Consider the following 25,551-nt stretch of genomic DNA (forward strand, 5'->3'; position numbering starts at 1 on the left):
GCGCACTCTGGATCCTGCTATGTTCTCTTTTTCCAAGAGCCTTGAGATAGGCAGTCAGGGAACTAGGGCCTAAGAGTGAGTGGCTCTATAAAGGTCAAGTAATAAATTATGATTTTAGAATTCTTTTATAATTTAAGGCATAGCGTTAAATGTGTTATTGCTATAAGATGTGAAGAAGGACGACTGAAAGGAAGCAAGTGGAACATTCAATAGCTCTTGAGCTTAGAGATGATCTTATGAGGATGCCCTTGGTGTAGAGGGATAGGCGATGCCCTCCCATGCAGTGGGTGACGCATTTTCTGGGGAAGGGGGCAATCTCTGGATAATCCTAACTAATGCATATGCTGATTGCCATGGTGTCCAGAGGTGCAGACAGATCAGAGCTACACTACAAGGCAAGTGACTCCTCAGAAGGGTTCCAGAAGCGGCACGGAGAACAGCATGGCAGGGTTGCTCACCTAATCCAAACTCTCCCACGGATCCACACAGCGCATCTGACAGTAGTAGAAGCAACACTTTTTGGCTCCCTTGCAGCCTCTATCACGCATGCATATGGAAATGAGGGCAAAAGGGCAGGAGAGATGAAACTCTGGGCAATACCCAGGTTTGGATACAGCTGCAGAAGAACATCACAAGGTGAGCCTTGGGCACCGAGGAACCGTGAGTTGCCACTTCAAGCATCAGTGCCAAATGTTTCCTTGGACTCCTCGGAGGAAACGTTTCCCTACCCAAGCAGACCCAGGGACACTGTGCCTTACCCGCATCCTGGTTGAATGTGGGCTGAGCAATGTTGCAGCAAAGGAGGATGGTCACTGTGAGCAGGGAGGTCTTCAGCAGCTTCATCTCCCAAGAAAGCCGTGCAGGTGAGCGTGGAGGCCAGGTGTGCTTATATCAGCTTCATGCGCTGGCCGCCATTAGACGGACCTGTGGTCCACAGAGTAGGACAGCAGAATTAATAGCTTGACAGAATGTTCTAGGGCCCGGGTGGGCTGTCCTTTACACAGGGTGTCACAAAGTTGGCCTTTTCTTCAGGTTTGTTTCATATAGGACACTAGCTGTCAGAAAGAGTAAAGCACTTCTCCCAGACTGTGCATCAAGACTGGCCAACCCCTGGAACAGTGAGTGGCTCAGTGGTTAAGAGCACTGGCTGCTCTTCCAGAGATCCTGAATTCTTTTGGCATGCAGATGTACATGCCAATAGAGCACTCATACGGTAATAGACTGGCCTATCCTCTCTTCTTACTAGAGGTAAAGAGAAATGGGAACCCCACCCCTCCCCACTCATCTAGGAAGTATTTGGAATTTTACATTCCACACATCAACATTTAAATGCCACTCATGACATCACAAAAACTAGGGAAGAGAATGGTCTTCTAGCAGTACACTATTTAGATTTACCAAAAATGGAATATAAGACTAAGCTTCTTAACTAATATCTCATTTCTTAATTTCTTCTTTAATGTCTTCATGTATGTATAGAAGCTTCTGGACTGTGGGTATATAGACATAGATTGTTTCTGTATGCATGCGAAATGGGATGTGTTTGTTATTTGTTTAGTTGGAAATCTTGTTTTCAGGTTGGAAATCTACTTATGTAGGCAATGACCAAAAAGTACTTCTGTAAAAACAACAAACAAACAAACAAACAGTTTTTCAGCTGCATCCAAGAGACTTAGAACTTCATGTGGAGGTAAAACCTAATCTTTTAAAAAAAATTTACTTTTTATTTCTAATTGCATGGCTACATGTGTGTCTGTGTGTGAGCACGTAAGCGCAGGTACCCATGGAGGCAGGGAGAAGGTGCTGCATCCTCCTGGAGCCAGAACTATAGGTGATTGGCGATTGCTATTTATGCCTGCCTGGAATCACGTCCAGGTCCTCTGCACGAACCCTTAAGCACTCTGCTACCTCTCGACCAATCATCTTTCAGCTGTAATTTGTGTTGCTGTCTTCTATCTGTGGGTTGCCTTGACATTGGTGACTTGTAGGCTTCATTTTAAAGAAAACTTTTAGTTGGTTTAATCTGCCAAAATCTTGAAATATATCCACTTTTCTTTTAAATGCCACTCTGGCCCAGAAAGCTTAGTTTTCAAAAGTTTATCATTTCCTGCAATTTTAAGAAAAAGATGTTACATATTGTAAACTTGCTTTAAATTTAAAGTAAAAAATTCTACACAAAACCCCAGCAAATTTTGTCAGACTTAAATTAAATAATCACAGATTATAGTTCCCCCTCAGAAACATATAGTTCACTGAAGCATTTAAATTAAGCCAAATGGGATATTTCTTGTTAATAGAGAAATTGGGAAATCACAATTATTTCCACATGAACTTTAGAATATGTGAAAAATCTGAGTACAGCACAAGTTCATAGTTCAAGAATTGATGCTTGATGCTTTCTACCACAACCTGCAGCACAGAACAGCACTTTGGGATTGGGACTTTAGGAGCCATTCCTTCATCAATACTGTGAGAATCCTGGTGGGAGGGGAACCCAAATAAACTCCATTTTGAAAGTGGGGGCTTTAAGATAAAGCTTTGCAGAGACACACAAAGAAAAAAAAGGGGGGAGGGAAGTGTGAATCTCACCAAGAAAAGAGAGTACTGTAGCAATTTGCTCATCATTTTTCCAGCTGTGATCACCTTTCAAGCTTGGCCAGCAAGAGGGCTCAGGAGGAAAGGAGGCTTGCAGCCAAGCCTTGCGACCAGAGAAGGAAGCTCCAGAACGCACACGGAGGAAAGAGAGGATTGACACCCACAGTTGTCTGTCCTCCGACCTCCACAGCAGTGGATTCCACCTGTCCCCCACTACACATAAGCCAAGAACTGAAATCAGGAGGTAGTTCTGTGGTAGCTATGAAGCCCAGGAATTTGCAGCCTTTCTAGCGGAGAAGGATTTTTCACTCCTGCCCTCAGAGCTCTACTTCCCAGATACGGTCCCTACTTTAACTGCACAGCAGCTGTACTACGCTCAGAGGAGAAGTCAGTTTTCTTTAAGGACATGGCTCCTGTTAGATTGACCCCACTCCAGTGGATGGTCCCACACCTAGGACTAGACAGAAAACACAAGTCAGAGTTGATGGGCTATTAGAATAAAAGGAGAAGGCCAGGCGTGGTGATGAACGCCTTTAATCCCAGCACTCGGGAGGCAGAGGCAGGAGCGTTGCTGTGAGTTCAAGGCCAGCCTGGTCTACAAAGCAAGTCCAGGACAGCCAAGGCAACACAGAGAAACCCTGTCTCAAACAAACAAACAAACAAACAAACAATAAAAGGAGAAGATGAAAGGGAGAGTAGAGAATTGAAATTTTGAAATTTCTTTGGGGGGGAAATTAGGGGAATAGGGGAGGGTGAATATGATCAAAATACAGTATATAAAATTCTCAAATAATTAATAAAAATATTTTTAAAAGAAACATAGAAAAACAGGCTGTCCCATCAAAGCATGCATTCCATTTCTTTGACTAAGTTGTGTGTTGGTGAAGGCAACAGTATTCTAGGAACCCACTTTTAACCTCACAGGTCAGGTACTTCAGGCTGTGAGCCCAGATGGAGCCAAGAAATCAAACTGGGGAATGAGATGCTGGGGAGCTATGGAAAATCTGGATAGTTGTCTGGACAGAGATGACCATGTGTGTGCATGACACCCCTCTGTTGGCACTTGCATGCCATGCATCTGGCTGTGCCTACATATATGCTGAGAAAAGACCCAAGAATGGATGCATGTTTCCTCAAGAGCTAAAACTCCAGGCTACTTTACAGTTCAGCCATACCACTGCTGCCTGTCCATGGTAAGCAATCCTAGTCAGCATAGCACAGACACTTGCGTGCTGTTTATTGAGGAACTATTCAGAATAGCTGAAACACAGTCAGCCTAGGTAACTATGGACAGGGGTGTGGCAGGATCATGCAATAGGGTTTTATCCACACATTAAAAAAGGAATGGGAATCCCAGCTTCCAGGGAGGTAGAGGAAGGCAGAAATCTGTGAGTTCGAGGCCACAAAGTGAGTCCAGGGCAGCCAAGTCAACACAAAGAAAACAAAACAAACAAAAACAAGCCAACCAACAGAAGGAATGGGATTATGTTATTTGCAGAGAACTGAAGCTGGATGGGAAGACAGGAGAATTAAGTGACATGGTAGGGAAAGGCACACGCCACTCTGGAGTCTGGTTGAGGCCTGTTATTGGCTGAAGATCAAGAATCCTAGCATGGTTAACATTTCTGAGAAGGTTGCCAGTGCAGAGACAATGGTCCTTTCCTATACACAAATTTTATGTTAAAGTAGTAACAAACCACGCTCAAGGCCCAAGCCTGTGTGACATATATGGCTTTACTACTATCATTAAAAATTTCTGGGATCCCTACACAACTGTTAAGTTTGCTCACAATGAAGCTATCCTAATGTCAATTGACCCTATGCAATGAAAGTTTTACTTTTGCATTTATAGTCCTGTCAGGTATACTCAACAATTAACCTGTGATTTCATGGAGCCCCCTGAAGGTCATGACTTTGAAACCTACAAGGTTGTAAGGTTGTGTGTATGACTATTGTGAAGATGCTTGAGGAGCCCCTCCCATGCTGATGGGTGTGTCTTTCTTTCTGAGTGATGTTCTTTCTCTCTAACTCTTAAAGTTAAGGCTAAAAATATGCTTGAAAATTTTTTAACAGAGTAACTCCCTTTATTTTTCTTGTATAAAAACCCTTATGTGGATCTACCGCATGCATGGAGACCAGGGACCTGACTGGGAGCTACAGACTGCAAGAACCAGAGAACACTAGGTGAGTGGGGTCCTGCACAGTGCAGACCACAGATGGGCCTGGCCCCAGGTTCAACTAACAGACCACGGAGGACCTAAGTCCACTCCCCAGACTCTGGACCAGAACCCACCTGCAGACTGCAGCGGGCCTCTATAGCCCAAACTTCGTGTGTGGGATAGTGGAACACCAGAGCTCCTGGCCTAGGGAGGTCTCAGGGAAATGGGTGAATCTGTCCTCAGACCCTCCCTACCTGCCCCACACCAGTCTATGGAGGACCCCAGGGGCCTTGGGGAAGCCCAGGTGTCTGTGAACACATTGCCCAGCCACAGCGGTCTGAACTGGACCAGATCAGAGCCAGGCTGCCAGCTGATGTGAACTGAGCATGCAAAATTGGGCATATAGAATCCAGCCTAGCCAGTCCCCATGGGACAGCAGGGTCTCCCACACTCTTGGGAAAGACTGGACAGCTCTGAGTAATTGGGACAGAACATTGAACAGCGGCCCCAGCCCAGTGGGGTTGAACCACCACAGTCATGCTGTCTGAATGGCAGGGTCTTCCATGCTCTTGGGAGAGGCTGGACAATCGTGAGGGGTCTGGACAGTGGTCTGAACAGCGACCACAACTCAGTGAGACTGAACCTCCAAAGGTGCACTATCTAGACTGATCCTGGCAGGAACCTGACTGCAGGCCACAGTGGTCGGGCCTGCACAATTGGGCAGATAAAGCCCAGCCTGGCCAGTTTACACAGCCTGGCAAGGTCTCCCATGCTCTTGGGAGAGACTGGACAGCCCTAAGAGGTCAGGACAGAAAATTAAACAGCAGCCCCAATGCAGCTGGTCTGAATCACCTCAGTAACATGAACGGGACCAGGCAGAAGCCTACCTCTGCTGACTCAATTGGGAGCCTAAGGTGTAGAGCAAATCCCCTGGAGTGGAAAGCAGGTCACCTGGCTATTCCAGGGAAGAACTCCATGATCCACACAGGCAAGGGCATGCGACCCATAATTACTCACCAACTACCCACTCTTAACGAACATTGAAGGACACCAGAAGCTACCTCCCAACATCAGAGACAACAAGATGACTAAAGTAAAGTACCAAAGTAAGAACACAAACAACAAAAACCAAAACAATTCAGTATCTCCAGATCCCAGTTATCCCAAAGAAAGCACCCCTGAGAACTCAAACACAATACAAGAAAATGACCTTAAATCCTTAGTAATGAATATGATAATGGAAGAAACTAATAAAATCCGTAAACAAATACAGGAAGATGCAACCAAACAGGTTGAAGACATAAAAGAGGCCTATAGAGAGGCACTGGAAGAAATTCAGGAAAATACAAAGAAATGGATGAAGGAAATCAATAAAAATGATCTGAAGATGAAAATGGAAACAATGATAAAGGCACAGACAGAAGAAAAATGGAAATGAGAGAACTTAGAGAAGAAAACAAGCAACACAGAGGTGAGCTTCTCCAACAGAATCCAAGAAATGGAGGAACAAATCTCATGGCTAGAAGATACAATCGTAGAACTTGAAACAATGATCAAAGAAAATGCTAAATCTGAGAAATTTCTGACATAAAACATTCAAGAAATCAAGGACACCATGAAAAGACGGAACCTAAGAATAATAGGGATTAAGGAAAGAGAAGATGCCCAACTCCAAGACCCAGAAATATCTTCAACAAAATCATAGAAGAGAATTTCCACAATTTAAAGGAGATGCATATAAACATACAAGAGGCATACAGAACACCAAATAGAATAGACCAGAAAAGAACATTTTCCCGTCACATAATAATCAGAACACAAAATATACAGAACAAAGAAAAAATATTAAAAGTGGCAAGAGAAAAAGGTCAAGTAACATATAATGGCAAACCTATCAGAATTACACCTGACTTCTGAGCAGAGGCTGTAAAAGCAAGAAGGGCCTGCACAGAGGTCCTGCAAACCCTAAGAGACCACAGATGCCAGGCCAGACTACTATACCCAGCCAAACTATCAATAACCATTGATGGAGAAAACAAGATATTCAGTGACAAAAACAAATTCAAACAATGCCTATCCACAAATCCAGCCTTACAAAAGTTACTAGAAGGAAACCTCCAAACAAAAGTGACAAGCTATAGCCAAAATTACATGGGAAATAGATAATTACAGTATTGCAAAAACATAACCACACAAACACTCTACTGCAACCAACATAAAAAACAAGGGACTTAACAGTCATTGGTCATTAATATCTTTCAACATCAATGGTCTAAATTCTCCAATAAAAAATGCAAAGACTAACTGAATGGATGCATAAACAAGACCCAACACTTCTGCATTCAAGAAATGCATCTCAGCCACAAGGATAGACATTATCTTAGGGTAAAATGCTGGGAAAAGGTATTCCAAGGAAATGAACACAAGAAGCAAGCTGGTGTAGCCATTTTAGTATCTAATAAATAGATTTCCAAGCAAAATTAATCAAAAGAGATTAAAATGGTCACTTCATACTCATTAAAGATAAAGTCAACCAAAAGGACACCTCTAAACACCTATGCTCCCAATGTAAGGACACCCACATTTGTAAAAGAACTATTAATAAAGCTTAAACCATACATTAATAGTGGGAGACTTCAACACCCCATTTTCACCAAAGGATAGGTCAGTGAAAAAGAAACTAAACCAAGAAATAAGGACACTAACCAACATCATAAATCAAATGCATCTAACAGATAGCTACAGAATTTTTCACCCAAACACAGAGAATTATTTCTTCTTCTCAGCACCCCATGGAACATTCTCCAAAATTAATCATATAGTAGGTCACAAAGCAAGCCTCAACAGATTCAAGGAGATTGAAATAATATCGTGTATCCTATCAGATCACCATGGTCTAAAGCTGGACTTCAACATCAACAGAAATACCAAAAAGCCTACACACACATGGAAACTAAGCAACTGTCTACTTAATGATAACTGGATCATGGAAGAAATAAAGAAAGAAATTAATGACTTCCTGAAATTCAATGAAAATGAAAGAAAAACATACTGAAATTTGTGGGACACATTGAAAGTGGTGCTAAGAAGAAAATTCATAACACTAAGTGCCTTTATAAAGAAATTGGAAACATCTTATATAAGCAACTTAATGACACATCTGGAAGCCCTAGAAAAAAAGAAGCAGAATCACCCAGGAGGAGTAGACATTTGGAAATAATCAAACTCAGAGCTGAAATCAATAAATTAGAAACAAGGAGGACAATTCAAAGAATCAACAAAGCCAGTAGCTGTTTCTTTGAGAAAATCAACAAGATAGACAAACCGTTAGCCAAGCTAACTAAAAGGCAGAGAGACAGTATCCAAATGAACAAAATCAGAAATGAAAAGGGAGACATAATAACAGACACTGAAGAAATACAAAGAATCATAAGATCCTACTTCAAAGGTATATATGCCACAAAATTTGAAAATCTAAGGGAAATGAACAATTTTCTTGATTGATTCCACTTGCCAAAATTGAATCAAGATCAGATAAACAAACTAAATAGCCCCTATTTATCCTACAGAAATAGAAGCAGTCATTAATAGTCTCCCAACCAAAAAAAGGCCAGAGCCAGATGGTTTCACTGCAGAGTTCTATCAGACCTTCAAAGAAGAGTTAATACTGATGCTCTTTAAGCTACTTCAAAAGATAGAAATGGGTGGAACATTACCAAATTCATTCCACGAGGCCACAGTCACATTGATACCTAAACCTCACAAAGACCTATCAAAAAGAGAATTTCAGACCAAATTCTCTTATGAACATTGATGCAAAAATACTCAATAAAAATACTTGCAAACTGAATACAAGAACATATCAAAGATATCATTCACCATGACCAGGTAGGCTACATTCCAGGCATGCAGGGATGGTTTAATATATAGAAATCCATCAATGTTATCCACCATATAAACAAATTGAAAAAAATCACATGATAATCTTCTTAGATGCAGAAAAAGCATTTGACAAAATCCAACACCCATTCATGTTTAAAGTTTTGGAGAGATCGAGGATACAAGACACACACCTAAACATAATAAAGGCTATATACAGCAAGGCATTAGCCAACATCAAATTAAATGGAGAGATACTCAAGGAAATTCCTTTACAATCAGGGACCAGGCAAAGCTGTCCACTTTCTCCATATCTCTTCAACATAGTTCTTGAAGTTCTAGCCAGAGCAATAAGACAACAAAAAGAGATCATAGGGATCCCAATGGGAAAGGAGGAAGTCAAATTATCCCTATTTGCAGATGATATGATAGTGTACATAAGTGACCCCCCAAATTCCACCAGAGAACTCCTACAGCTGATAAACACCTTCAGCAAATTGGCTGGATAAAAAATTAACTCAAAAAAGCCAGTAACCTTCCTATATACAAATGACAATCTGCAGAGGAAGAAATTAAGAAAAACACACCCTTCATGATAGACACAAGCAATATAAAATATCTAGGAGTAACTCTAACCAAGCAAGTAAAGGACTTGTTTGAAAAAACGTCAAATCTCTGAAGAAAGAGATTGAAGATGACACCAGAAGATGGAAAGATCTCCCTTGTTCATGGATCGGGAGAATTAACATAGTAAAAATGGCCATTTTACCAAAAGCAATTTATGGATTCAATACAATCCCTATCAAAATACCTACACAAAAAATTTAAAGGCATTGAAAGATCAATTCTCAACTTCATGTGGAAAAACAAAAAACCCAGAATCAATCCCATACAATAAAAGATCCTCTGGAGGAATCTCCATACCCAATCTCAAGCTGTGCTATAGAGAAACAGTAACTAAAACATCATGGTACTGGCATAGCAATAGGCTGGTTGATCAATGGAATCAAATTGAAGACCCAGAAATTAATCTACACATATATGGTCATTTTATTTTTGACAAAGAAGTCAAATCTATTCAATGGGAAATGGATAGCATCTTCAACAAATGGTGCTGGTCTAACTGGATGTCTACATGTAGAAAAATGCAATTAGACCCATATTTATCATCATGCACAAAACTGAAGTCCAAATGGATTAAAGACCTCAACATAAAACCACTAAATCAGTTAGAAGAAAAAGTGGGGAAGATCCTGGAACACATTGGTACAGGAGACAACTTCCTGAACAGAACACCAACAGCCCAGGCCTTAATGTCAACAATTAATAAATGGGACCTCATGAGGCTAGGAAGCTTCTGTAAGGCAGAAGACACTGTCAACAGAACAAAGTGACAGCCTGCGGACTAGGAAAAGATCTTCATCAACCCTACATGTGATAAAGGTCTAATATCCAAGATATATAAAGAACTCAAGAAATTAAACACCACCAAATCCAATAACCCAATTAAGAAATGGGGCTCAGAACTAAACAGAGAATTCTCATCAGAGGAATATTGAATGGCTGAGAAACACTTAAAGAAATGCTCAATGTCTTTAGTCATCAGAGAAATGCATCTCAAAAGGACTCCATCTTACAACCATAAGAATGGTTAAGATCAAAAATTCAAGTGACACCACATGCTGGAGAGGATGTGGGGAGAGAGGAACACTCCTTCATTGCTGGTGGGAATGCAAAGTAGTTCAGCCTCTTTGGAATTCTCTCTGGTGCTGTCTCAGAAAACTGGGAATAAGGCTTCATCAAGACCCAGCTATTCTACTCCTTGGAATATACCCAGAAGATGATCCACCACACAACAATGACATATGCTCAATCATGTTCATAGCAGCCTTATTCATAATAGCCAGAACATGGAAACAGCCTAAATGCCCCTCAGTTGAAGAATGGGTTTTTAAAAACGGTGGTACATTTACACTATGCAATACTACTCAGCTATTAAAAACAAGGAAATCCTGAAATTTGTGGACAAATGGATGGAACTAGAAATGATCATTCTGAGTGAGTTAACCCAGAAGCAGAGAGACTCAGATGGTATATATTCACTTATAATTGGACATTACATTAGTCCAAAAGGCATGTCCCATGGAAGTCTTCACTTACCAGGAGATTGGAGTAGATTTGAGGACATCCTATTGGGACTCTAGGTGAGAGAAATACAGAAGAATGGGGAAATAGAAGGATCCAGAGGGTCCTAGAAACCTACAAGAAGAACATCATGATGGGCAGATGTGGGCCCAGGGGTTCTGCTCAAACTACTGCACCAACCAGGGACAATACTTTTGGTAAACATCAAACCCCTACTCAGATCTAGCCAATGGACAGGACATTCTCCACAGTTGTGTGGAGAGTGGGGCCTGACTCTGACATGAACTCTGGTGCCCCATATTTAACAATTTCCCCTTGTTCGGGAGGTCTGGTGGCACTCAGAGAAAGAATAAGCAGACTACCAAGATGAGACTTGATAGCCTATGACCATATAGTGAGGGAGGAGGTCCCCCTAGGTCATAGACCTTGGGGAGGGGAATAGGGTGAAAGTGGGAGGGAGGGAGGAACGGGAGAATATAAGTGATGGGATAACAATTTAGATGCAATCTGAATAAATTAATTAAATAAAAAAAGAAAATGAAGAAAAAACAGAAAACAAAAAAATTGTCATTGTCCTTTAGGGTGGTGATATGTTCTGAAGTCATAACATAAACTACACTTAGAAAATGTATGATATTCATCAAAATCATAAAAAGTACAAATAATCTGAAACTTGTCTTTAGACGAATTTATCTTTTAAAGTTTCTCATATTCAAAAACCATAGCACAATATTCTACATGCTTCTGTTTTGTGCTCTTGAGCATATCTATTTTACTATAAAATTGTCTTCTTTCAAAAGTGTTCAAAAATGTCAAATACAGTTTGGAACCAAACTTGGAATATGTAAAAGCCTGTATAACTAAAATTATGAAGTATAACCATCCACTCTTTCAGAAAAAAAAAACCTTATGTGGTAGCCACAGCTGGAGCTTGAGTCCTCTGAACAGAGACTCTGGTGTGGGTTTCCACAAGATGATCAGTGAATTCCTGATAAGGAGACTTGGTGAACACAGTCTCTTTCCAGAGGTCAAGTGTCAGGTAGTTGTAAGTCTTGGTGATGGCATCAAAGTTGCCCAGGATGGCAGTGCAGCCCCTGGCTGAAGTGTAGCAGTCATTAATACCGGCCATCATCAGTAGCTTCTTGGACACAGGAGCAGTGACAATACCAGTGCAGGATGAGACACACCAAAAACAGAGCCACAGTGGCCTGTCACCTTGCACAGAACAGTATGTGGCTTGCCAATCTTGTTCCTCCAGTAGCCTCTCCACACAGGGACGATGGAAAGCTTGGCCAAGATGATGGCCCCTTGGATGGCAGTGGCTACCTCCTTGGAGCACTTAACACCACGACCAACGTGACCATTGTAGTCCCTAATAGCCACAAAAGCCTTGAACCTGGTCAGCTGGCCAGCTGTGTCTGCTTCTGCACTGGAATTATCTTAAGAACCTCATCCTTTAGGGATGTGCCCAGGAAAAAAAAAATCAATAATCTCAAATTCCTTAATGGGCAGGGAGAACAGATAAATCTCCAAGGACTTGATCTTCATGTCTTAACCAGGTGGCCCAGCTTGGTGACGAATCCACTCCTTGTCTTCGGCTTTACCTCCATGAGCCCTGCAGCCTCAACCACCGCCAAGGCCTCAGCCAGGACCAAGGTCCCTAAGACTGCTTCTGAATCCTCCGCAGAAGCTGTGGCCTCCTAATCTTGGGCCCTTGGTCCTCTGGGCCCTCCCGCTGCATCGGCGTCGTCTGCCATTTGGTGTTTTTTTCGAGGAAGAAGAAGCTGCTTGAAAATTTTGTTTTATTTTATGTTATGTGTTTGAACCCAAGTGTATGTATATACATACTGTACATAAGCATACCATGTGCATAATACACTTTTTGTTCTCTCAAAGAGAACAAAAGAGGTGTTAAACTCCCCAGGAACTGGAATTAAAGATGATTGGAAGCCACCATATTGGTGCTGGGAACCAAACTTGTATCCTCTGCTAAAACAGTAAATGCCTCTTTAAGAATAATTTATTTATTTTTATTTTATATGTATTGGTGTTTAGGCTGCATGTTCGCCTGTGTGAGGGTGTCAGATCTTAAAGTTACAGACTGTTGTGAGCTGTCATGTCAGTGCTGGAAATTGAACCCAGGTCCTCTGGAAGAGCAGTCAGAGCTCTTAACCGCTGCGCTCTCTCTCTAGCCCCTTGAAAAAAAATTTTTTTTAATAAACTGACTCTGCTTCATACCAGCTCATCTTGAAAATCTGTTCTGTGTTGAGGCCAAGAGTTCAGTTTCACCTGAGTCAAGGTCTCCCAAAGACTAAAGACTAAAGGATCTCCTCAGCTGGTGGAGGAGACAGTGTGGAGCTGTCTCTGTCCCTGCTGCTGCCGCTGCTGCCAGGAACTATGTGGACCCACAGAACTCAGTCCAGACTCAAAAAGGCAAATAGTGTTTTGGTTTCTTTTTTCTCTCTCAACAGTGTGAATGGGAGAATTTATCAAACAGAAGAAAGGATAACTGAACCCAGACATTTGGTTTTTAAAATGTACAAAGACATAAGAGCAGATGTGGGAAAAGATGGAACCAGGAGGATGGGACAAGGCCCGGTAATGAGGGATGACTAGGTGAAAGTGCAATAATATACATGCATGGGAAAGACGAAACGGAACCTGTTACAGCATGAGAAAACCCATCGCGGAGGTAGGAAGAAGTTTTGCATTACCTGTAAACCCTTCTCCCACTCTCATTAGCATAACATGCATAGATAACAACTGCAAACGAGGAGGCTACGTTCAAATAATCCTACCTACGACCCTAGTACTGGATGCACAAGGTTAAAAGCCAGCTCCAGGCACACCCTCCTGCACCAGTCTCGTGGCTGATACATGTGGTAAACATTCACATCAGTGTTAGATGGAAGCGTGTACTCCCCGCCTGAGCCACGTGTATTCCCTGCCTGAGTCACATGTACTCCTTGCCTGAGCCACTTGTACTCCCCGCCTGAACCACATGTACTTCCTGCCTGAGCCACGTGTATTCCCTGCGTGAGTCACATGTACTCCTTGCCTGAGCCACATGCACCGCGCCCCCCCCCCCCCCCCCCGCCCAAGCCACGTGTACTTCCTGCCTGAGCCACATGTACTCCCCGCCTAAGCCACTTGTACTCCCCTCCTGAGCCACGTGTACTTCCCACCTGAGCTGCATGTACCCCCTCCCCCAAGGCACATGTACTCCCTGATTGTTTCATAGCTGGATAGGGGCAGAGGCGAACCTCAGGAGCCAAGTCTAAAGCTCCCCTTCTCCCCCACAGAATGTGCTGCCTGTCACGGCCTTACCGTGTCCCCAGGACCACACGGCTACAGCAGTCACAAGCAGAGGGATCATTGTTCAGAGTCCCCAGCGAACTGTTGGACAAACTTCCAACTGAAAGGCATTCTCAGATACAGCCAGAATGCAAAGGCTGGAATACACACTGCATCAATTCAAGACATGGATGCAAGATAAAGGTCAGTCATAATCAGGGGAGCATGGCTTTGCCTACAGAAGAAGAGAAAATGCCAGAGACTCAAGGTAAATATATGACACAATCTGAGAGGAGGAGACCTCACTTGAGACAATGCGCCCATAAGATGGGCTGTAGGCCAACCTGCAGACCCATTTTCTTAGTGATTGATGGGGTAGGGCCCAGCCCATTGTGGGTGGTGCCATGCCTGCGCAGGTGGTCCTGGGTTCTATAAAAAAAACAGGCTGAGGGGCTGGAGAGATGGCTCAGAGGTTAAGGGCACTGGCTGCTCTTCCAGAGGTCCTGAATTCAATTCCCAGCAACCACATGGTGGCTCACAACCATCTGTAATATGATCTGATGTCCTCTTCTGGCCTGCAGGTGTACATGCAGACAGACTACTGTATACATAATAATAAATAAATCTTTAAAAAAAAAAACAGGCTGAGCAAGCCATGGGAAGCATGGTTTTTCAATTTGGAAGACGTGAAGTGAACTTTGAGAAAATGGAGGGAAAAATCCCTAAGTTTTATTGAAGAACCTTAGCAGAGAGACTAATGATTAGAAGTTCATTAGATTCACAAAACTAATAAAATTACCTAAGTTAGAAAACATTGCTGTGAAATGATGCACGTGTGCTCCCGTGAGCATCATTAGAACCGATCGAACAAAAGAGTCTCTGAAGTCACACACAGGCTGCTTAAAAGTACAGTCACTGTGGAAGAAAGAGCAAAAATCAAGAGGAGTGTTCCCGTGGGCAACATGAGAAGGGCACACGTTTGTAGCAGAGGTATTCAGGAGAAAGCAGAGAAAGACATTTATGCTTTATTTCTTTCTAGGAAACAGTCCCAGGAAACTTTGCAAACCTGAGGAAAGAGAGAAATATCCAGACTCAGGGGGACAAATTTCTTCTATCAGGGCCGGTCTTACACCATGACATATTCGGATCAAAATCCTGAACATCAAAGACAAAGAGAGAATCTGAAGGCAAAGACAGAAAACATGAGTCAACACACAAGGACATTCCAGTACGAGTGGCAGGAGCTTCCTAGAGACACTGTTCTGGACAGGATGAAATACTTAATGTTTCCAAAGGGAGAAGCATGCAGATCAGAAGACTCACCCAGCAGAACTGTCCTCGGCAAATGAAAGGAGAAGAAAACTCTTGTAGAGAAATAAAAACGAGGGGCGGTTGTCTCCACAAAACCTGTTTTTCAAGAAAGGCTAAGAGGAGTTTGTGAAGCTGAACAAAAAAAGGAAGTTAATCAGTAGTCAGAACTGTCCAATGCTTAGACAGCAAGCTGAAAGACAAGAACGGAACTGAGTGTATTGAGAGGGACATCAGATGAGAGACTAATACACACCTGTCAGGGGACAGTAAGAGCATTGGGCATTGATGATGACCTTACTACTTGGAGGAGTATCAGCAATCCTTCTAGAACCTCAATGGAAAAAAGCAGAGAAGGCGAAAGGAATCCTCCCCACCCCATCTGTATGTCAAATTGGGACATCAGCCTTCTTTTGTTGTGTTTTCGACACAGGGTTTCTCTGTGTAGCCTTGACTGTCCTATACTCACTTTGTAGACCAGGCTGGCCTTGAACTCACAGAGATCCGCCTGCCTCTGCCTTCCGAGTGCTGGGATTAAAGGCGTGCGCCACCACACCCGTCCTTCTTATACTCTTGCACCTGGATTTACCCAGGAAGAAGATGCAAGCATTTGGAACATGAACAGAGCATCCTGTTGTCAGGAAAGACTTGAGCGGGCGATGCAAACATCTCAACTGAAGGGAGTAGAGTGAAGTCTCTGGTAAGATGTAGCACCACTGTAGACAGGACTTGAATAGTGTACGTGTCATTCACATCTGAGTCATGTATAAAGTACTCCACCGCAAAACATTACAATGCATTAATACACTTATCTCAGGTTTGCAGGGACCAGTCTCCAAGAGAGGCCATATAAGCCCACCAAAGTTCAATATATTTACCAAGATTGAAATTATAAAGGCATCAGTAAGAAAAGGAAAAGCAGAAAACAAACAGAATTGACATATGTTCAATAATACATGGCCAAAAAAAAAAAAAAAAAAAAAAACCAGAACCAAAAAGAGGAAATGATTTGTAATTGGTGGAGGAGATTAGTAACGTAGCTCTAAAACCAAGGACAACATGTGCCTGCAAGATGGCTCACTGGGCAGAGGCACTTGTTGTGCAAACCTGATTGACTGAGCTTGGTCTCTAGATCCCATGGCGGAAGCATTGTCTTTTCACCCGCATTGTTCTATGCTGTGTGTGTGTGTGTGTGTGTGTGTGCGCGCGCGCGCGCACACACGCCCAAAGCTGGCAGAGGGAAGAGGAGATAAGAATGAGGAGAACTAAGAATTAAAGACCAGAGGGAGATTATGGATGGTTTTATTCCTGACTTTTCTAAGTTTACTGTGCTTCTTCCCTTTTTCTTGCCTTGCTGTTCTGTGTATGACTTCATTAAAGGCTTCTCTTGCAGCTAGCCTTGACCACTCACCCCTCTTCTCTTCTATTGGCTGTGATATAGATGCAGAGGTCAGAGTTCTAGAGCCTAAAAGAGAGGGCAGCATCCTTCAATATTAAGGGCAGGATTCTGGGAAGTCAAGGAGAATCAGGATGGAGGGAATCAGGGACTCTGACAGGGCTTGAGGTCTCGGATTACCTTACTAGCCAGGGACTGCTCACGCTCCTTGCCTCCTTAGAGGAAGACAGTCATTAGAGATGCTACGTTTCAAAAAGAGAATTTAAAACTCTTCCTTTGTGAATTATCAATCAGTTAATTACCGTGTGCACGTCTTTTATGATGCTCATGGGGAGTACAGATGCATGTGCCACGGCATGCGTGTGGAGGTCCAAGGCTATGGATCTACTTCCCTCTCTCCACGTTTACATCAGTTCTGGGACCTGAACTTAGGTTGTCAGACTCCAGCAGCATGCACCTTGACCTCCGGAGCCATCTCACCAGCCCTGAGGTTACTTACAGTTAGTGTGCACGGTGATGGGTTTCATTGTGGCTTGTTCTAATTCACTCCTCAGGCCCACTGTGCTCCTCCAGCCTCCTTCCTTTTGCTGGTCCCTTCGTCGGTCCAAATAGTCCTCCCTCTTCTCTTAAGTCGCATGAGTTCCATTGACTTTTCTTGCCCCCTCCTCCCTTCCCTAAGATCTCTTCCTCTCCTCCCCTTGTCCCTTTCTATGTTTATGCTCTACTCTGTGTATAATAAAACCTAGGTCCCACATGTGATAAAAAAAAAAACAAAAACAAAAACAAAAAACAAAAAACAAAAACCAAGCAGTGGTTTCCTAAATCTTACTTTGGTCGAGACAGCTATCTCTAGGTCTGCCCGTTTTCCTGCAAATGTCTGAGAATCTTCTATTGTGCGCATGTACTTCCTCCTCTGCTGATCAGCAGGTGGGGGTCATTTCCATTTCTCAGTTGCTGAATAGTGATAAGTGCAGTAATAAGCGTGTGTGTGTCTACACATGCGGAAGGTTGACTTAGAGTCCTGCATGTATGTAGCCAGAAGATGTGGGTCAAACATTGGTTCTGGCTGTAGGTTTTGAGGACGCCCCACAGTGACTGCCCCACCACTGCACCACCCCATAGTGGCTGCACCAGTGTGCGTTCCCATCCTCACTGTGTGAAGCCTCCTCTTTGTCTGCATTCTCATTGGCATTTATGGTGTTTTGTCTTTCATCTTACAGGAATGAGGTGTAGCTTTATTTTTCATTTCCCCAATGGCTAAGGAATGTTGATCACTTTTTCAGAAACCTCTTCTTTCGATAACTGTCCATTCAGTATAATTGACATATTTGATTTTGAAGTTTTCAAAAAATATATTCCAGGAATCAATCTCTTGTCAGATATATTATTTCTGAAGTACATATTTTTATTCTGTATAGTTTCCTTTGCTGTAAAGAAGGTTTTGAAAAACTTTTTAGATTTATTTATTTTACTTTATGTGTACATGTGCGTGCGATCCATGTATGTTTGGTGGCTTTGCAGGTCAGAAGATGGGATTAGATCTCCTAGAACTGGAGTTATAGATGGCTGTGAGCCACCTGGGAACTGAACCTGCTTCTCTTAACCTCTGATCCATCTCTCCAGCTCTCTGTGAGAAGCTTTTTAAAATTCCATGTAATCCCATTTGTTAAGTCTTCTGATTATTTCCTATCAGAGATTCTTTCTGAGTTTTTTTTTGTCTATGCCCATATATTGAAAGGTATTTATTTTTCCTTTAGTGGTTTCAAAGTTTCAAGTTTTACCTTAAGATCTTTGACCCATTTTAAGTTGATTTACATGGAAGGTGAGAGATATGGATCTAGTTTTATTCTGTGTGGATATCCATTTTTCCACATTTTTCTTTTCCTTGTGTATGTTTTATTTTTGGGTACAGTTGTTAAATATTTGGGTGAAGTAGCTATATGGCTTATGTCTGGGTCCCCTATTTCATTCCATATGTCTGTTTTTGCACCATGCAGCTTTTGTCACTATGGCTCTGTAGCATAATTTGAGATCATGCCATCCTCACAAAATTAATTCTGCCTATCTACGAGCTTGGGAGACTTTTTCATTTTCTGGTGTTTTCTTCAATTTCTTTCTACAGTGTATTGAAGTTTTAACTGTAAAGAAATCTCTTGCCTGTTGGTTAGGACTAGTCCAGTGTATTTTATCTTGTAGCTATTGGGAATGTTATTCTTTTTCTTGACTTCTTTTGTGATTTTTTTTGTCAGTGGGAAACTACTGCTTATTGCATGGTGATTTTTTTTTGAGCCAGGGTCCCTCTGTGCAGATGTAGCTGGTCTGGAACTCATAGAGATCCACCTGTGTCATGCCCTAGCCATGGGAAAAATCGAATCAGAGTTCACCTGAAAGAGGGAGTGGGGATTGAAAGTAGGATACAGAGACACGAGAAATAATGAATAAAGTCAGGAAATTTCTGATCAAGATTCACTTTAATGACCAACTAGTAAGAATATATATAGAGCAAGGTCAATAGGATCTATTCTAATTTCACTCACCCTAGCCCCCAGGTAAGAATACAATAGCCTGAATCGCTCCCTGTAAGAACTTCCTATTTCTCTGAGTAGTTCCCTGTAAGAACTTCCTTGATCCTCTGGGTGGTTCCAAGTTGGGACTTCCCTACTTCTTTCAGAGGTAAATAGTCCAAGGATAGCCTGAAACATGAGACCTCATGAGGCAAAGGTCAGCAACTCGAAGGTCACAGGATGCAGCCTAAGCATGAGATTTCTGACATGGCAGAATTTGGCATGGCTCCCCAGACACCTGTACCTGCTTCCTTAGTTCTGGGATTGAAGTCGTGTGCCACCATGTCCATCTCTTGCCTGCTGGTTTATATTCTTTGATACTTCAGTGATAATGTGTCGAAGACCGATGAGGCTTTGCAGGTTCTTTAGGGTCCTTTATGCCTGGGATCATATCATATGTGAGGTGACGTGAGTTGGCATCTTTCTCCCCTGTTTGTTGCTTTTTATTTCTTTTTCTTGTCTTATTTCTCTACCTGCGCCTTCTAGCCCTATCCCAGCTTGGTCTGTCCACCTAGGCCATCACATACTTGGGCAGAGTCAAGAGTCTTCTTCTCCTCATTCAGTGTCTCCCTTCCTGCTCCTTTCAGGCCCCTTGTCTGTTAGTCTTTTGGATTTTTAGAAAATGTCAACATTGTGCCTTCTCCCAGACTTAAATTCTCCTCCTGATGGAGCAGACTTGTCCCTATTCCTCTGAATCACATCAATGCCATCTGTAAAAGAGAAGACCAGAGTCCATGGGATTTTCTGAGCTTTGTGACTGAATAGCCTCATGCCTGGGTGGGCGACTCTATGGGGGAACTTTAGTGAGGACATGAGAAGCAGGGAAACAATTGTGTGTCTGGTTCAGTTAAGGCTATGTAAAATGCCAATGAGTTCTCCACAGTGAGTTGACATGTATCTAGAAGATATATGAGCCCCTGGGGACATTCTCCTTCTAACCACTACACTCCCTGCCCCCCAACAGCAGCCATCAATTGTAAGAGCTCCCCAGTTACAGGGAGTAGGACTGCAAGAGCCGCTACCCCCCTCCATGTTGAGATGCCGGCTGACTTGGTTTTTGCACAAGCCTCCTGCATGGAGTCCTAGCTGCTCTGATTTCATGTGTGCACCTGTGCTGTCATCCTGGTAGACACTGTCTCATCCGGACATCTACTCCTTCTGCCTCTTCCTACCAGCTATTCCGCAAAGATCACTGGAGACTTAGGGCGAAGGGGCTTCTTGTAGATGCCCTAGTTCTAACTGTGCTCCACACTCTTTGGATCTCTGCACATTGACCAGATGTGGGTCTCTGTCTAACTGAATCACCATCTACTGAAGAATGAAGTCTCTCAGGTGAGAGCGGAGAGATGCTTTAATTTATGGATATAAAAATAAGAGCTCTGGTAGCAGTTCATCACTGGGTTCATTTTACAGACTGGGGGCCTATGACCTAGCCAGCCACAGCTTTTGGGTGCAGTTAATAGCACCAGGCATAGTTTCCATCTTGTGGGGGTGAGACTTAAGTCCAATCAGAGAGTGGCTGGTTGATTACTCCCCTAATACCAGTGCCGCTACTGCACTAGTGTACACATCTTACCAGGCCAGTTTTGTTTCTCTAATTCACAGGTTCTAGTTTACAGCTGGCTAACAGTGTGGATGACTTTTCTTCCACTGGAAGCACACATAGGACCTTTCAGCACTGTGAAAGCTAGCAGTAGGATGACGCATCCAGATCAGTACCCAGATTGATTTCTCTGTGTCCGGTGACTCTGGTGTGCGGTGTCGTCAGTGACAGAATCTTACTGTTCAGTTGTAGAGGGCGACTAGGAGCAATGGCCTTAGTGATGTTGGGGGGGGGCAGTGTCTGTGGGATCTCAGTGGCTAACAACTCAAAAAGAGGTAACCTATGCCTGGCCCAGGGCTTTTTGTTTGATAGCCTAAGGTGTCTGAGTGAGGCTTTGCTCTCCGGTTGCATGTTAACACCTAATAGCCATCCTGCTTCAAGACTTGAGAACAATTCCTGTGTTTTCATTCAGACCTGGTACCCAAACCCTTTGAATCTATAGCAAAGGGGAACATCCTCTCTGCACCTAATGAAGTGACTAAACCTTCCAGATTGAAAGTGACAGTGGCTCTGGGTCCTGCACATGTTTCTCTGTGGCTGTGGCAGCAGGGACAAGCCTTACCAATTGCTGACTATGGAAACACGGAAGTGTGATAGCCTTACCTGATTTCACGAAGATAGAGACAATTGGAGGAAACTGTCTTTCATCTGTAAGTGGTGGGGTTATGCTCCGAAAGAAAAAAAAGAAACAAACTTAATTGAAAATTGATATGTTTCTTATATTTTTGGTCATGAGCCTAACCTTTCATGGCTGAGCCATTTCTGCAGCCTGAAAAATCAGCATTTGTCTATGGTAGAGTTGGGACTGGAAATCAACTCCTTTTGGTTCTGATTTTCAGTCTCTGAAGACCCACTAAAAAAAGAATTGTGGGGGATTTAAGGTTGACTTTAAGTGGCTCACAGGGTGATTGGTGCAGTTCCATCACCTTCTTTGTAACCCAGACACCTACGAATGTGGATTTCATTGCTATATTCCCCAATGCTACACAATAGTCTCTTCTTTTTGGAACTGCCCATCCGGAATGTTCCCAAACCCAGACACTTGTAGGAATCAGATCTCAGTAAACAAAAGCAAGTGATGCAGAAAGTTATCTTTTTATTGGAAAGCAAGTGTTTGGGGAAGCTCCAGGTTTAGAAGTCCTACGGAGAAGCAAATACGAATAGAGGGCCATCCATGAACCAAAGATCCGGGACCACATTGCAGTTTGCATTGGGAAGGTATCATAGACTTGAGTCTGGCGAAGTGAGTCCTAGAAAGAGAAAGGGTGACAGTGACACAAGAGTCATCAGACTTGTAGACGAATGGATTTCTGCTTCTTTCAATTCTACCAGAACCAGCTTCTACAAATTGGGGTGCTCAGTGGTGACCCCGGTGGACCCCAAGTGTGTCTGTCCATGGCTTTTCTTGTTCTTCCTATCTTAATGAAAATGTAGTGCAGATAAAGCAGTGAACGTTGTCTTTCTGCTTGGCGTCAGATTTCACTATGTCACAAATGTCAGCAGCAACCTATGGACCCTTATTACCCTGTGTTCACTTTCAAACTCTTTTTTTTTTCATCACAAGCATGGATTTAAAACAAAACAAAACAACCCCAAAATCTTCTACTTTGTCCTTTGAGAATCTCATACACACATATAGTGCATTCTGATTATTGCTAACCCCAGCCTTTCCAATATCCCACTCATCCTGATTACCTCCACTCCTCCCTCAAGCCCCTTTCTCACAATCATACCTTTTTGTTTTGTTTTCTGATCAGCTGAGTTTGACCAGGGCCACTAATATGACCACATGTCTGGGACTGTTAATCAGAACCTAACAGGCTCATTATTGGGCACACAACTGAAGACGGTGTCTGCCCCAAACAGAGATCATTGTAATCATATTTTTCATCTGGTGGAAAACCCAGCTAGCCCTAACCCCATGGTTTCTGATGGAAAACGGAGGTAACAGGAACTCAAGAACACTCATTGGTGTGCAGAAAGCGATCATACGCAATACCACCTTATACCAATATAAGCAAGAAACCAACTTTTACCAAGATTACACCATAAAATGTTAAATATCATTGCATAGGCAATGCATACTTTATAATATAAACTGTGTTCAAGGAAAATCATCGAAAAATATTCCTTTAATGGAGTCATTCAGGATCTATTGTTAACCCAGGTAGATTACTGTACCTTTACCACACCTAGTGCTCATTTTATCAGGGGACACTCTTCATCTTCCTAAAAGTTTGTAACATAAGAATACTTCTACTGATAGGAACAAATGGACATCAATTCCATAATGGACTCAGGGCTTTCTTATGTACTGCAAGTAAATGTTGGGATAAATATCTCTCCTACTTAGTAGAAACATACCTTGATATTGGTCTTGGTTTTTAGTAGGTCAGTAACTATATTATCCCTTAAATTGAGTTTGAAATAGGCTTGACCCTCCCTTTGTAAAATAGCTGCCTTGGTTTTTCTTTTTGTATTGTTCAAGATATCCTTTGTAGGACTGCGCGCGTTCTTGTCCAAATTGCCGTTGCTGTCCAAACTGAGAGAAGTCTTCCTCTGTTTTTGCGTACTGGGTAGACTTTTGCTGTGCAGACTGCTCATTGTCATCATGTTGTTTGCGCACTTGTGACGCGTCTTCATCCATGGCAAATCCTTTCTGTTGAGTTTGTTGAGAAAAACTTTTTAGAGACTTTTGTTGGCCTAGGAATTTTTGTTGGCCACCATGGGATTTCATTTGGCTATAAGATTTAACTTGTGATTCAAGGGATTTTTGTTGACCATAGAGTTTTTGTTGGGCAGGTTGGGATTTTAGTTGGCTATAGGACTTCATTTGGGCATCTTCACCATAGGATTTTCGTTGACTATAGGATTTCAGTTGCGCATTTTGGGACTTTAGTTCTCCAAGAGATTTCATTTGAGACTGATGGGATTTCAGCTGTCCAAAGGATTTTAATTGGGAATTTTGTTGACTATAGGAATTTAGTTGGGCATCTTGGGATTTTAGATGTCCATAGGATTTCAGTTGCGCATTTTGGGACTTTAGTTCTCCATGAGATTTCAGTTGAGACTGATGGGATTTCAGCTGTCCAAAGGATTTTACTTGGGCATTTTGTTGACTATAGGATTTCAGTTGTGCATTTTGGGACTTCAGTTGAGACTGATGGGATTTCAGCTGTCCAAAGGATTTTAATTGGGATTCTTGGGATTTCAGCTGAGATGCTTGTCCTTTACGACAAAATGCGGCCCCTTTTACACCTGCATGCTCTTGTGAAAAACGTGTCTGTGTCATGTCACCATCCTGGTCATATACTTGCTGTTTTGTTTGCATGAAAACACTGTCCTCGGCTGCATCGTCACTTCTTCCTTTGAGCCCGTAGTTGAGATGACCTTTCTGACCGAGCATAAATCCTGATGAGCTACTTGAGAAATAGCCTTTTGTCCCACCTGGTAATTTATAATAAGAGTGTTTAAATTACATTATCTGCACAGTTTCTTCCAAGTCTTATTTCAAAAGTTCCCACAGGGATTTTGAGCTCGGCTAGAGAAGAATTAAGTCTCATTACATCGAAACAAAACACACACACACACACATACACACACACACACACATACACACACACACACACACACACACACACACACCCCACCTAAGGAAGGGTCTGCTCACTCCCAGAGTACCCTTAAGGTTGTTCTCCCTGAGAGATTTCCCTTCTAGCCACCATCTCCATACTCACCATAGAGTCCATCCACAGCTGCCTGTCTTTCCAGAATGAGGATCAGAAAAAGGATGAAGACAGAGGACTTCATCTTGTCAAGAAGGGCCTTCACTGAGAGCTGAGCTAAGATGCTCATTTATATATCTTCCTTAGCTGGAGGTGGCTGAAGCTACAAACGGCGCTGCTCTTTGAAAAAGAATATCTCTAAATGTCAACTTCCTCCCCTCTGCACAGTTGGGGACATTGGGAATGTTCCCAGGTACTTTGTACAGGGACGCAATGTCAGAGACCTTTTCCTATGTCATAAGCCTCAGCAAATCTTTATCAGCCCACTGTGTTTATCGCACACCCTTTGCATTTTCAATCAAAATCCAGACTAGAGTGGGGAAGATCCTTTTTTTCTTTTTCATGCCCTGAAAGTAACCAGAGCCTAGTCACAGTGTCATGGCACTCTTTCCGTCATGACATTGTTTGACATAGCTTCTCATTACATACAAAGGAACACTTACACATGTGGCAGGGACATGGGAGAGAACTGAAGTCAAGAGAGCCCCAAGTAGGAAGTCTGAAGAATAAGTGGAGACGAAGATGTAGCTGTGTGGTAGACCATTTGCCTAGCAAGTGTGAGGATCTTGATTTAAACCTCAGCTCTGGAGAAAAAATGACCAGAGTACATCAATGTCCAAGAGGAGCTAAGAGGTGTAGAACTATAAACAAGGACGTGCCAATGTCAATATTTATTAAGAGAGACCTGGGCGCTTGCTTTTAAGATGACTTTGTTCTAGAAACATTGGCAAGAGAACATGGTGGTGGTAGCTGTGTTTTTGAAGCTGCAACATTTTTATCTAGTCTGTGCTATGGTGAAGTGAGCTTGCGGGGTGTATCTGGA

The 25,551-nt window shown here is 42.6% G+C and overlaps 2 protein-coding genes across 2 annotated transcripts; both read right to left on the minus strand.

The window, feature by feature from the left end:
- Window positions 1-458: 458 nt before the first annotated feature.
- LOC127187670 (WAP four-disulfide core domain protein 15B-like) lies at window positions 459-843 on the minus strand. The gene is made up of 2 exons (XM_051143758.1): window positions 759-843; window positions 459-616 (listed from the first exon to the last, which is right to left on the minus strand). Exons 1-2 carry the CDS (start codon window positions 841-843, stop codon window positions 459-461), a joined length of 243 nt encoding a protein of 80 aa, XP_050999715.1.
- Window positions 844-23,347: 22,504 nt separating this feature from the next.
- Window positions 23,348-24,753, minus strand: LOC127187658 (seminal vesicle secretory protein 2-like). Its single transcript, XM_051143739.1, has 2 exons — window positions 24,681-24,753; window positions 23,348-24,390 (listed from the first exon to the last, which is right to left on the minus strand). The coding sequence occupies exons 1-2, from the start codon at window positions 24,751-24,753 to the stop codon at window positions 23,348-23,350; spliced, it is 1,116 nt and encodes a 371-aa protein (XP_050999696.1).
- Between the last annotated feature and the right edge of the window lie 798 nt (window positions 24,754-25,551).

Source organism: Acomys russatus, chromosome 4 (assembly GCF_903995435.1).
Source record: "Acomys russatus chromosome 4, mAcoRus1.1, whole genome shotgun sequence".
NCBI lineage: Eukaryota > Metazoa > Chordata > Mammalia > Rodentia > Muridae > Acomys > Acomys russatus.

What these genes read in the sequence shown, in the direction of transcription:
- LOC127187670 (XM_051143758.1), bottom strand. Translation starts at nt 843, where the DNA reads ATGAAGCTGCTGAAGACCTCCCTGCTCACAGTGACCATCCTCCTTTGC. An exon ending in CACATTCAACCAGGATGCGG is followed by an intron (nt 617 to 758) that starts GTAAGGCACAGT and finishes GTTCTTCTGCAG; the next exon opens with CTGTATCCAAACCTGGGTAT.
- LOC127187658 (XM_051143739.1), bottom strand. Translation starts at nt 24,753, where the DNA reads ATGAAGTCCTCTGTCTTCATCCTTTTTCTGATCCTCATTCTGGAAAGA. An exon ending in AGCTGTGGATGGACTCTATG is followed by an intron (nt 24,391 to 24,680) that starts GTGAGTATGGAG and finishes ATAAATTACCAG; the next exon opens with GTGGGACAAAAGGCTATTTC.